This window comes from Manis pentadactyla, chromosome 8, assembly GCF_030020395.1.
Source record: "Manis pentadactyla isolate mManPen7 chromosome 8, mManPen7.hap1, whole genome shotgun sequence".
Lineage (NCBI taxonomy): Eukaryota > Metazoa > Chordata > Mammalia > Pholidota > Manidae > Manis > Manis pentadactyla.
In genome coordinates, this window is record NC_080026.1 from 59,789,101 (window position 1) to 59,802,854 (window position 13,754).

General features: G+C 37.1%; 1 protein-coding gene and 1 pseudogene across 3 annotated transcripts in view; both read right to left on the reverse strand.

The window, feature by feature from the left end:
* The window catches only part of PARG (poly(ADP-ribose) glycohydrolase), a 179,050-nt gene that overhangs the window by 58,826 nt on the left and 106,470 nt on the right, over window positions 1–13,754 (reverse strand). For all 3 annotated transcript variants that reach the window (XM_057505767.1, XM_057505766.1, XM_057505765.1), the window contains 3 exons: window positions 12,656–12,716; window positions 6,410–6,485; window positions 1,141–1,288 (listed from right to left, as the gene is read on the reverse strand). In XM_057505767.1, the coding sequence (XP_057361750.1) occupies window positions 1,141–1,288; window positions 6,410–6,485; window positions 12,656–12,716 (285 nt within the window). The remainder of the gene's footprint in view (window positions 1–1,140; window positions 1,289–6,409; window positions 6,486–12,655; window positions 12,717–13,754) is intronic.
* Window positions 6,581–9,444, reverse strand: LOC118921042 (mitochondrial import receptor subunit TOM22 homolog; annotated as a pseudogene).

Consider the following 13,754-nt stretch of genomic DNA (forward strand, 5'->3'; position numbering starts at 1 on the left):
ATAGAAAAAAATATTTGAAAAAATAATAGCCAAAAATTTACCAAATTTACCTAAACATTCAAGATGCTCAATGAACACTAAATAGGGTAAAGTCACAGAGATCCTAAACACATCATAATCAAACTTACTTTCTGTCATGTACCTCACTGGAGGTAAATGAGCTCAGTATCTATTTGATATAATCACAGGGAATGGTTTTTCTCCCACTGTAATCTTTCGAATAACAACTGACCACATTCTCTGACCCAGATGAATATTCAATCTCCTATACTAATCTTAAAGAAGCAACAGATTCAAAGAGGAAATTAAAAATCCTCTTTGAAAGAAAGAAAAAAGTGCCAGCAATTGGTGACTGACTATGGCTTTTATGTGGGAATGCTCTTTTAGGTATTCAAACACAAGGCTTAACTTACCTATGGTGGCTGATAAAAGAGTTTCTGAAGAGCTATGAGTTAATCATTTTATTTTTGCAGCTCATTCACAAGAAAATACTGTGACATAGTGATACCTCAAGTTAAAGGATCTTAAGTAAAGAAAAAATTTAAACCTCAATAATAAATTTAAATTAGAAATTTGATTGTAGTTCTCTCTCCTCTTCCCACATAAGCTTAACTCAAAGAGAGGTGCTAAGATAATCACACTATTTCTCTTAGGATTAGAAATTAGGGTAAACAAAAAGTTACTGATTTATTTCTCTTCTATAATACTCTCTGTTGTATTGACTTTCCAAACACTGTAACCATGCTTTTTATATTTATATAAAGTGTCTTCATACTGAAGTACAACAAATCACTTTGGAAACATAATGGAAGAAAAATAATAGAATACATGCTCAAAGACATATCACTATCTTCTTTTTAAGGGCATTGTAACATAAAATTTCAACCTGGAATGGAATAGTGTTTACCCTGGTTTCTCAGATGAAGATGCCAAGAAAGAAAAAGTGGGCATAAAAGGTCTTACTCAAGATTAGGAAAATACAACTATAGCAATTTCAAAAAACCAAGTATAAATTAATGAATAAAAATATTGAGACTATGCGTATGGTAGAGAAAAGTTATATGGGTGACCTTTAGTGTTCATAATAGATACTCAGAGATGAGGACAATTACCCAATTGACTAGACTTCCCCAAACTAACCTGTGATGATAAGACATTCACTGTGGTCCAGAACCTCAGTGAAGAGCCGTGAAACAATCAACTCAGGGTTGATTAAAAAGCGGATTTCTTCTTGCACAAGTCCTGCACTGGTTACACCACCTCCAACAAAGCGGTTTGCAAAATCCACCTATTTGGGAAAAGTGGCATGTTAAATGATGATCAAAAATACCTACCTATGATAAAGAAGTGTACTCCCACTAAGCTCCAATCTTCCTTTCCTTTCTGATGTAAATATATCTCCAAATTAGCACTCTTCCCAGGGAGAACAGTTTGTGGTTAACTGCACCCTTCCCATCTCACTGCAGTTAACATCTCTGTATATTTCTTTGGACCCAAAACCTCAGAAGGAACCTGGAAAATGGAACTTTTAGGCAAAAGTCTCAATGTAATTATAAGTACTTTTGTTTATAAACCTTATTTGTACCTCAAGGGCCAAAAACCAAGGGAAGGTTTTATCTGGAAAGGTTTCAAGATCATTTCCCCACCATTCATTGCTCAATTTCCATTTATGTACTTCATATGACTCTATATTTTTATGTAATATGGCAATCAAATACTTGTCATTAAAGAACAGAAAAGTTTAGTAATTGACCTTTTTTGGGTAACAGTTTTCTTCTGTGGAAGAATAAAGGGATGGAAATTTCAGCCCCTTAAATTCAACTGCAAACCCCAAACTGCATGAATGTTACCAACTATTTTTTTTAAATATACCTAAGGAAAGAAAATGAAGATAGGAAGCTTAATTTAATAACAAAGACTCCATTAATTATTATTTCCAATATAGTTTAAAACTCTACATAAGCTTTCTGTCAAATAATATGGTGGGATCCGTAAGCTCCTATTAATAAAAGATGAGTTACACAATTCTCAAGAGAAAGCAAACACAACTTGCCAGCATTTTGTTTGTCTTAAATTTACTAAGCACTCCAATGTGTCCAATACTATGCTTGGCTTGATGGAACAATATGTAAGATAAGAAATGGTTTCCAATTTTGCCTTACTCTATTTGAGGAGGCAGATTACACACAAACACACAATTTGTGCACATACAGAGTCATACACACACATACAAAAATGTAGTAAGTAATGTAAGAATTTAGTTAAAGTAATATGAGAGGCTTAAATACTGTATAGGAATAGACGCACTCCTGTGTCTCCTTTACTCTCCTACTACTTCTCTCCCACACTCAACACTTGACATCAGATGTGTGGGTTTCCATGCATGAAGCAATTCTGTCACACCAGCTGGGTGTCTTGAGCAATTCAAATCAGTTCTAGTGCTGTCTACCTGGAGTTAGCAACAGATTTTATAGGCCAATATTTCAGTCCCATAAGACTGCCCTACTTCAGATGCTAATCACAAGTGCCAGGTTGTCACCTGTCTTTCTAGTTAACTAGCTATAAATTGGGGTTCCCAAGATCCTCCCTTCCTGGGGGTTGATAATTTGCTAGAATAGATCACAGAACTCAGGGTAATACTTACATTTACCAATTTATTTTAAAAGCTATAAAAAAGGATACAGATCAATAGCCAGATGAAGAGATACATAGAGAAAAGTATGTGGGAAGAGTCACAGAGTTACCATGCCCTCCCTGGGGAAGTCACTCTCCCAGCACCTCCACATGTTCACTAACCCAGGAACTTTCTGAGTCTCATATTCTGGGGATTTTTGTAGATGCTTTATCACGTTGGCATGGTTGATCATTAACTCAGTCTTCAGTCCCTCTCTCTTTCCCAGAGGTGGGGGTGGAGTAGAAAGTTCCAAACTTTTAATCATGGGTTAATCTTTCTGGTAACCAGTGTCTACCCTGAAGCTATCTGAAAGTCCATCAAGAGCCGCCTCATTAGAACAAAAGGCATGTCTATCACCCACAAAATTCCAAGGGCTGTAGAAGCTCTGTTGCAGAAATAAGAGTCAAAGACCAAATAATAGAGCAAAAGACGCTACTAGTACTATTACCACTTAGAAAATTTTCAGGAGCTCTGAGCCAAGAATGAGGGGCAGAGACTAATATATACATTTTCTCACTTATACCTTCTATTATCTCACATATACTTTCAGACTATTGTCAAATAGAAGATTTCTCAAAACTTCTGTTCTCTAAAGCAATTATTTATATTAAATGATAACCTGAAGTCTATTTTACAAAAGAGTAAAATAAGAATATGAATCTCTGATATGCAAAAATACATGTGAAAAAATAGAAATTAATAGAAAGCACAGTCTTCTCTCATGGCAGAAGAACTTAGAAAATTATGATTGGTCTGGTTCTTGAAATGAGTTACCACAGAAAATATTTATTTGGGTTTATATTCTAGCATACTAAATCAACACTAAAAAAAATCAGAGGAACTCTTCAGCTTACATAGAAAAATAGTTTTGGTTAAACTAGTTCATTGATTAAAATTAGTTCCCTTACTACATATGAGGTCTTTATGTATTGGGTGATTTACGGCTTAAACTGTTCAATTCAACAAATACTGACTGAATATTGTACTGGGAACCATGGGATACAAATATAAATAAGACAGGTTCCTGGCTTTATAACATTTACAATGTAGAAGGGAGTCAGGCAAATAAACAGAATAAGATGATTGTTAAAGAAAATGTGAGTATGTATTCTATACCTCTCAGATAATACAATTAACTAAAATTGGAGCATGGGGAGGAAGGGCAGGGGATCATTACAAGAGGACATGGCATTCAATCTAGGTATGCTGACATTCAGCCTGAGGGAAAGCTACACAAGGACACTGGAAAAACCAACTGCCAAGAGCTGTATGAGGAGAGTGGTAAGCAGATCCTTTATGCCTGTCTGCAGTATAGAGTATGTGAAGGGTTAACAGTTGGTGATGTGATGATTTGGGATCCAGGAAATTTTAAGTTAATTCTGAAGGTTCTGGGAAATCTTCTAAAAAGAATAGTAACAACTGGACCTGTATTTTAGGAAAATAACTCAGGCTTGAGTTTAAAGAATGAACTGGAAAAGTGTAAAATTAAAAGCAAAGGTTAAAAGGCTGGTTAAGTGACTACTGAATAGTTTATAGACAGCTCTACTAGGACCTCCAACAGGGCCGTGGGAAACAAGGTGAAGGGAACAGAGACTCGGCGAAGAAATAAAATGGACAGCACTTGAAAACTGAGAGACTGGCTAAGTAGAATGGTACTGTGAATGCAAATGAGAAACAAAGTTTGAGATCAGCTAAGCTTAATGTACTGGAACAAGGTACATAACTAAAATAAAAGATATGCTCTATTTACCTTATGTACTATTTGTTAATGGTAAGTGAAATACATTTAATGTGCAGGCTATTATTCATTCTTTGAATAAAAGGCCAACTTTTATTACTTGAAAAGTATGCATAGATATAAATATACTAAACTCAGTATGCCTCTGAAAGCAGCAGTCTTTTAGAAAATCAAAGTTTCTACTACTTAAAAAAGTTCTTAATAAGAGTTCTTTCTAATACAGGTGAGAAACCTGTTCCAGTACATGTAAACAAGCATATGACTGATTCTTTATTTTTAGTCAGTAATTTTCCAGCTCACTTTACTTTAAAGCTACTTGTTCAGATTACTCAGTTTCTGAATTACAACCTGATGAAAGGAGAGAAATGATAACCCTCCTTAAAGAGGTTTTGTTGTTGGCAATAAGCATAATACACATGGAGCTTTGCAGTGATGCAATACAATATTCCGATCTCCTGGAGACACATGGCATGCTTCAGGAGAGTAATTTAATAGAAGCCTTTATAGTATTATTTTAATCTACTGAGGTTTCACATTTCATTTATAATATATTCTAGGGAAGTGGGGGGAATCTCAGCCTTGAATGTTGTTAAGTAATTCTTCATTGAATTGTATTGTAATGAAAGGTCAGCATTCCTGTGGTGCTAACTAGCAGCAGCTTTGTTATTTCATGTATATTGACTCCCTCAATTAATCCAAGGGTTTAATATAGAAAAGAACATCATCAAGATGGAAATGTGGGGGAAAAGTGATATTCATTTGAAACACATTTTAACCATATTTCAACATTACTGTTTTAAAATAGAAGAAAAGGTACCAATCAAATACAAATTCAAAAAAAATTTTAAGTTCAGTACAAATATTAATTCACTTATCCTATGTATTTTTGTTTATAATTGCAAATAACCATTAGCAAAAGGTGATTTAAAACAAAAAATGCCTTGCTTCTTTGAAGACTTCAATTACAAGTGTTTAAATAAAAGATCATCCTAAAATGAAGTTTCATGAGGCACTTAGAGCTTAAGTATAAAATAACTAGCCAAACACACAACAGTCTAGTCATTTTACAATAAGCATTGTTATTCAAACAAATCAGCCCATTCTCAGGCAACTGCTTTATATAACTTCTGACCCAATATAAGCATCAAGAAAGGATGAAAGTAGAAAACTCAGCAATCCTGGTATAAATGAAATGATGTACAAGTTTCTTTCAAAGAAAACTGAGATTACAATGCTCTTCTAAATGAGGTAAGAACACAAATCACTAACATTTTGCCTCTCATTACTGATTTTTAAAAAAAGATTACTATAAAGCAAAAGGAAATTATATATTCAGGTTACATATTAGAACAATGTAAAGCTAGACAGGCAGGATGTTTTATTTGTTAACTTCTTTTTCCAAAAAAAATATATACTTAAAGTAAAGAGAGTACCAGATTGATAACAAAGACTGAGACATGAACAAAATTATTTGTTCTAAAACAGGGAAAAGACAGCCAGCATAGTTGGCTCATATGCCTAAAATTTACAGATGGGAGAGAGGACTTTCTTATCAGTTTTTGATATCTGCCTCCTAGACCTAAACAAGGCTGGTGGCAGAAAAACATTTCAAGCTGGTCATCACTAGGGCAGAGCAAGAGCCTTTAAAGAACAAAACTGCCTGGTGACAGCTTGTCAAGACCATACCCTAGGAACTTCTTCCCCTGTCAATCTACAATTAGTGTCTGAACCAAGAGGACTGATGTTATCCAGATCTTAGAATTTTCTGTCAAAGGCTTTTTAAAGAGGCACATGTAAGTAAGAGAGTATACACTGGCAAATAATATTACCAAGGCTGTCAAGATGATCTGTTTGGTATTTTGCTCCATTCTGCTATAATGCTTCCTTGCATTAAATCAGTTTAGGAGATAAATAAACAGCTTTTCAAATCTCCTTTGCTGTCAGAAGCTTGACAGGAGAAAGCCCCAAAAACGTGCACACTGCTATAATTCACCTACCTGTAGCATGCCTTGACCATTTCTTTCTATGGTACCTTCATAAGTGACATGCAATCGAGTCAGGGGTTTTTCACATCTACGATTTAAAAAGATATTCCTGTATTTATTTTGTAATGACAAGTATTTCACGGCAGAAAAATCTGAAAATATACATAACCATAAAAGAAAAACTGGAACCACTCCAAATTTCAAAAGACAGAAAGATGCCTACTGTTAACATTTTTGGTATACATTCTCCCAAACTTTCTCTTATTCAAATATATAAATATACATATTTAAATTTAAATGGGATAACAAACTGTTTCAAATGTGTTTTTCCCCTATCAGTTTTTCCTCTTTAAATGTTGAAAAACTTCTCAAAATATAAAAAATTACGATCTATGAAATATTATTATTATGCTAGAGTTGGCAACCTAAAACAACATACAGAAAAAACTGGCAATAAATCATGTGTGACTCTCAGATGAGCAGTATCTTCACTAGTTTGATAACCATGAGTCTTATGGTGGCGGGTGGAGGGAGGTGCGGTGTCCTGATGAGAACATGCCACAGAAATTGTGATCTACAGTATTTTTTTTTTGGAATCATTGTTAATATTTAAATATAAAAAGCAGTGACTTTTTAGACATACACACAGATCTAATAGCCAAAATGTGCAGAGGAAATGAGCTCCTGCTCTGTCCTCCACAGTCTCCATCCTGTGGTTGAAGCTACTGCCTGCCTGCCCTCCTTTCCAACATACACAGAATTCACAGTGGCTGCTTTATGCTACAGCTGTGATGCATTTTGTGTTTCATATTGTGTGCATGTCCCTCCCCAACATCTCCATTCTTAAAAACAAAACAGTCATTAATGGTCAGGGGTACATCTTTCCTAATGGCATCAGTTCCTACCCCACAGTGGGATAGTGAGGGGATCTTGCGGTCAAGGGTAATTTAGTGAAATGGGTGGGAAGGCCAGGGCTGGAATAACTGCATCGCTATACTCTGGTTATAGTGAGGAGAGAAGAAACAAATCAGGATGGTGTGGAGGACACAGGTGCAAGTTGGGAATTTCCATTGGACAAGACTGATCTTAGATCAACGTGCCAAAGTTAAAAGAAAAAAAATCCAAATAATCAGCAGTTCAAACAGTATCAAATATTCAAACTTCTCCGACCAAGATGGGTCAAGTATAGAAGTAACTATTATCTTTCCAGGAAGTGAAGGTAGAGCTCCTGGCATTCCTGCCAACAGTTCTGTGTTGGGACCTAGAAGCATCTGCCGTTGCTGCAGTTGCTGCTGTTGCCCCATTCGCAACTTCTCAGTCTCAAAGACAACAGAATGCACCAGGATCATGAAGGAAGTAGTCCCAATCCAATCCATAAGGCTGCCCTGGAAAACCTGTACATTTTCTGAGCCATAAAGAGGGAGAGGTCAAACGTGGCTCCTGCCGCGGACCGGACCTTCTCCGGGAACACCTCCATCAGACCCCATAGTCTCTCCGACAGGGTTTCATCTAGCTCCTCGTCGTCTTCCTCTTCCAGGTCCTCCTCAGACTTCTCGGCATCGCCTTTCAGAAGCAATTTGTCCGGGAACAAGGGCGCACCAGGGCCGGCGGCGGGGGCGGCCATGGCTGAAGGGAGACTCCGGAAGCGGAAGAGCTACATACAGTATTTTTGTATTAATTAAATTGATGGATGAACCTAGTACCTTCTTCCCTGAAACATAAAACCCTCAAGTGCAAGGTGCCCTCCCTATATCTGGAGGAGGAGAACATCCATATCTCTGAAGACAAAGGGTTGCCAAGAAGACTCCTCATCCTGTTAAGGCCTTGATAAGTTTCCCCCAGTTTACTACAATCACTTCATACTCCTTATCTTGTTACATTTCTCCACAGTTGCCCATTCTTCACCAAGCCTATCATAAGAGTACACGGGTCTGACAGGTCTGTTTCTTTGATCTTCGTTTCCTTATGAAGGCTCCCATGTCGTGTGAAACTTATATGAAATAAATTGTATGCATTTCTCCTGTTAATCTGTCTTTGCCAATTTAATTTTCAGATCCCGCCAAGAGCCCCAAGAGGGTCAAGAAAAACCATTTTCCTCCTTTATAGTGTTTACCTGGCTTGTATTATCTTAAAAAAACCAATTCCATTTTATTAATAGCATTTGATGATGCCATTTTTCTTTAGTAAACTTCTTCCCCTGGTTACTTACTGAATAAAAAATAAATTATAATAGAATGTAACAGATTAGATCCAAACCCCTTAATTATATAAGGGTTCCATTAATTGGGGGTTGGAAGAGAATCCATTTTTTAAAGAAACAAGTTAGCTGGGGATGCACTATGTATTTACTGGGATTTGCTTTCTTCCTTGTTCAAGGAGTCCAAATAGATTTCTGATAAAGCACCAGTCTAACAGACTGATAGCCTTAAATGCAGAAGGTAATTTGGTACAGGTTCTAATCCTCACAACAACCCTATTATCACCTCTTTTAACAGAAGGGAAAACAAAAGCACAAAAAAGCATTTAAGTAACTTGTCCGAGGCTAACAAAGGAAGCAACAAAAATTTGAACCCAGGTAGCCTAAGTCAATGGTCCAAGCTCTTAACCAGTATGCTATTCTTTTTGAAATATTATTTTCTCAATCCCTTGTAGAAAGCAGTACCATAAGTTTGATTTTCTAAACTTCCTTTTTGGGGGGGTTCTGCTTTCCTAGACATTTTATTCCAAGGGAAACCACCTGTGAGGATACTACTGAACAGACCAGAAAACATGATCCATAAATGTCTGGTTAGGACTTCAAAATAGAAATTTCATCTCATCAACTATTCTGCATGGCTGAGGTTGTCAATTTATAGCACAATTCTCAACAGACTTACAAAACTGCTAGAAACTTTTTTTTTTTTAAGCATCCTCCAACTTCCTGATAGCGCTCCCTTTCTGGCTTCTGTAAATCCTTCAGACCACTACCTCCAAGAATCAAAGACATAGACTATTCTGGTTCTTTGTGATAAACTAAGTCTGGCTAAGGTATTTACTGATAATCACAGCATTCACTGGAACATGCCAGAAATTTAGAAATGAGAAAAGGCTCTACTTTCTAGCACCCATTTTAGACCCTTACTTTTGGGAACACCAACAATCCTATCTCCTTCATACTCCCTCTTTAAGTGATTTTAATTATATTCTCCAACTCATGTAAGAAGCAACTAAAACAAAAAAGAGGTCAATGAACTTTTTAAAAGTTAGAAAAGTTATCAAGTGTACTTATGCCCACCAAAGTAAAGGACTATCTTGATCTTACTTGAGGCAAAGTTATCTCATGACACAGCAGCCTCACCAATCTCTGCAGTTTGACCTACTCCTTCTTTCCCAGATGATAATGAACAAACGGGTGTCCTTTCACATTCGTGTCAAATGAATGTCAGATGCAGAGTAGAGATCCTGTGCTGATTTAAAAACAAACCCTCTGAATGACCAATAAAATTTACACCAAAGTGACATGAACAAAATGAGGTAGAGCAGGGACATGGGACAAGCATCATGATTAAATGCTCCTCCCTATGATGAAAAATGCTGAGATATAAACAGTATAGTAAGAACAGGAGGGATTCCGTCTTAAGGCTAAGATTCTATTTTAAAAACCAGGGAGTTAGGAGGTAAGATTCCTAACATATTTTATGGTAATCAGCCAACAGCAGACCCTATCTGAAGGCAGGGCAAGCAGTCCTAAATGTTATGTCCCCAGTGCTTGAGGGTACCTACTATCTTGGAGAACAGGTTCAATAAATTCCTTGTGTTAAGTTTATCTTACAGAATATCTAGAGGACTGATCACAGATGGTGACATGATGTCTCTCACCAGAGACAGTCATCATGAGACCACATGCCAACCCTATACCCTCTGGTCCTTTGCCCCATTCTTGAAATCCTTAGAAGACATGAATCTGAAGGTCTAAGCACACCTCCTTTCAGAGGCTGCCCTCATTCCCCTTTGTTTGAGTGTGTACCTCGCCTTAAAAAAAGCCTTATTACTGTGTTTATAAAGCTCAACTTGCTGCGTTTTGTTCTCTGTACTCTTCCAGTGGTAAATGTCTTTGTTACTTTATTTTCTTTCATTCAATTTTCTAGACTTAAGCACAAGTCTTCAATCTGTTTTTCTCAGACAATCAGGGAAGGGCTACTGAGATCTCCAATTTGGGCTTGAAGTTCCCATTGCCTGGGTGACAGCACTGCATCTGTACAATCATGCTCTTTAGTAGCCTGCCCAAAAATCTCCTTTCTCTGCCTCTGGGAAGTTCTCAGAACATAACCTCATTCCATCCAGTGCTCTGCAGCTCCCATAAATCCTGGGTGGTAGGGACTTAGTCCCCAAATCATGCATTCAAGCAGACACTAGATGCCACGTGACCCTGGCTTCAGGAGTTAGAAAGGGATCTGCCCTATGCCGAGCAGGAGGTCAATGAACTTTCTTTTGCTTCCTCTGTTCTTCCTCACTCTCTACTGCCTGCCAGCTGCTGCCATTCACTACTACTCTTGCTTTAATGAATTCCTTCTTAAACACAACTTGCTGGAGCTGTTCATGAATTCTTTCTCACTCAGGCAAGAATCCTCCCTGATCAAGGCTGAGGTTTCACCTAGTGCACAGGGAGTGACCTCCCCAGATGCAGCTGCCCAATAACAAAAACATCAATATTCCTATTAGAGATTAATAGAAGAGCTAAGAAAACAATCCTCTGTACTCTGGTCCCAGCAGATAACACAGCAGATTGTTACTTTTACTACAAGGCACCATATTTTAAGAGGGACCAAGAGCTTGAGCAGAGATAAAGAGTTTAGAATTCATATAATATGTGAAAGAGAAGAAATGAGTAAGTGTAGTATGTACCTTTGGACACTATCAGAAGTAGGGCTGGGTCAACAAAGCATTAAGATACATGAAGGGTCAAATGTCAAGGAAAATTAGATTTACTTATTGTAGCTCCAGAAGGAAGAACCAAGAACGGGAGGGGGAGGGAGAATTATTTGGAAGATGGACTTTTTTAGTGAATGGAGGTATGAGGTAATAACACAAACAGCTGACACTGGGATAGACTGAGGTGAACAGTGAATTGCCCATCACTGAAGATGTCTGTCATCTATCAGAGGAATTAAAGAGTCGACTGATAATTTTAGTAGGCAGCTGGACCACATGACTTCCTGGGGTCCCTTTTCTGTCAAATATCATGACTCCAAAATGCTGTACATGTTCTCTTCCATTCTGGCTCAAATTTGTTTTTGTTTTTCTTCAGGTTGCTTAATCTTCTATCTACTTACCTCTACTAATAATCATCTAAGCCATACAGCCAGCCTGCCAAAGAAGTTTGTTTTTCTTTCACCCCACAAATAAACACCTTTGATAGATGAAAGACACCTACACAGATGTGCCTTCTTGAATTAACTCCTTTAAGAGTGAGTCCCTTTTGTCACTAATTCCAAACAAAAAAATTACAAACTATAATAAAAACTACTAGAAAGTGAAAATAAATGAGAGGCATTGGCTGACATGAATGCACACCCAAAATTTGCATTGTCTGATCACATCATGTACATTGAGAAAGTTGATCTATTCTTTAAGTAACAAGAGAATTTGTTTTAGACTAATATGTTTAACTATTTCAGGGCAATAAGGAATTTACAAATCTAAGTGAACTCAGATTTGTTATTATTTTTCTCAGTAGTTGCAGATAAATAATAATAATAATTTAAAAATCCAGTATGTCAACAACTTCCACAAAACTTGCCAATAGTAGGCATGTGTAGCACTTCAAAATTCTGGACACTCAGACAAACTCTAATTACTATTTATATTTTAGTTTAATAAAAAAAAAAACTTACTCCAATCTTTTGCTCCAGAAAGAAAAGCCATAAAATACAAACCGTAACCAAAAAAGGAGAGTAAGAAGGAAAATAAAACATTGGTGTTCTGTTTAACATTAGTGTTTTCACACACAAAATTCCTTAATTCTAAATGGGACTTTGTTTCAGAAGACAAAACTAAGACAAAAGGGAAATCAAAGGGTTGCAACTTGGAATCAAAAGGCATGACTTTCTAAACAATGACAGCTATCAACGGACCCTTTGTAAGAAGAAACTCCCCAGCACTTGGGCAATCGAGAGGCTGGGCAACCATCTTTCCAGGGCAGTAAAATAGAATTATCTCCTGGTAAAAAGAGTTCTACTAATTCTAAGATTCCAGGATTATTTTTATTATTATTATTACCTTTCCCACTCTGGAAAATCTTCAAGACTCTGTCTTGTAAATGTCACCAACCCAGTAGGTTCTACAAAAGCAATAAAAGAAAAACACACTCAAAATAAGTTTCGATTTTGAAAAGATTATACATATTCAGTAAAAGAATGGGTCTAACAATGGCTTTAAAACTATTAAGGAAACACCTAGACCAGTGTTAGAATACAACAGAAGATTAATTTAAAATAATATTATCCTTACAATAGGAACACTTTCTATAAAATAGTAAGCCTTTACTGAAACACAAAACTATACAAGTAACAGCACAACAATAGAATCTGAATGCTGGTACTTCTTGGTGAAGTTTTCAAAACTGAATACATTTGAAAGAAAACTATTGGATAAAAAAGGTACATAATGGGTATACATTATACAATAAAGACAAAACTGAATTTTAATCTATACGCTCCTTAAAGAAAACCCTTAACTCGATTGGCTTAAAAATGGTGGCATGAGAAATGAGACAGAAACCTCTTCCAAAAACAACATGTAATATGAAAATACAGCAAATACAACTGATCCAGAAAGAGCAACAGGAAAGAAGGCTGTGGAAGACTGCATACACCTGAGGAACAGAGCAGACATCATGGAAAAGGGTAAAGTACCAAAGCTGTGATCTGGTGGAAGACAAGCCCTTCCCCAACCTCAGCTCAAAAGCAGGAGGAAGAGAAACAGAAAAGGGAGGGGGTGGAGACCTAGGACTGCTGAACACCCATCCCTTGAGATCTGCTCTGAGAGCATGAACCTACATTACATGGTGCTCTGAACATTAGTGGGATTGGGAAGCTAAGACAGGCAGAATACTTGGAGAGACTAAAATACCAACCACTTGTAGAGAACAGGTACCCTGTACCGGCTGCTCTGAGGAAAAAAAAAGGTGGGCACTCTGAGAAACTCCCTAACAGCTAGAGGGTTGCTAAAGGGGCAAGGTTTGCACAGAGCTTGCTGCTCAGGAGAAAGGACAGGTGCACAAAATTGTCCTGGCGCACTCACCCCAGCAGGTTGGGAATTTTCAGGAGCTTCAGGCACTCCATCCCGCTGGCTGGCAATGTAGCTACAAGGCCCTTAA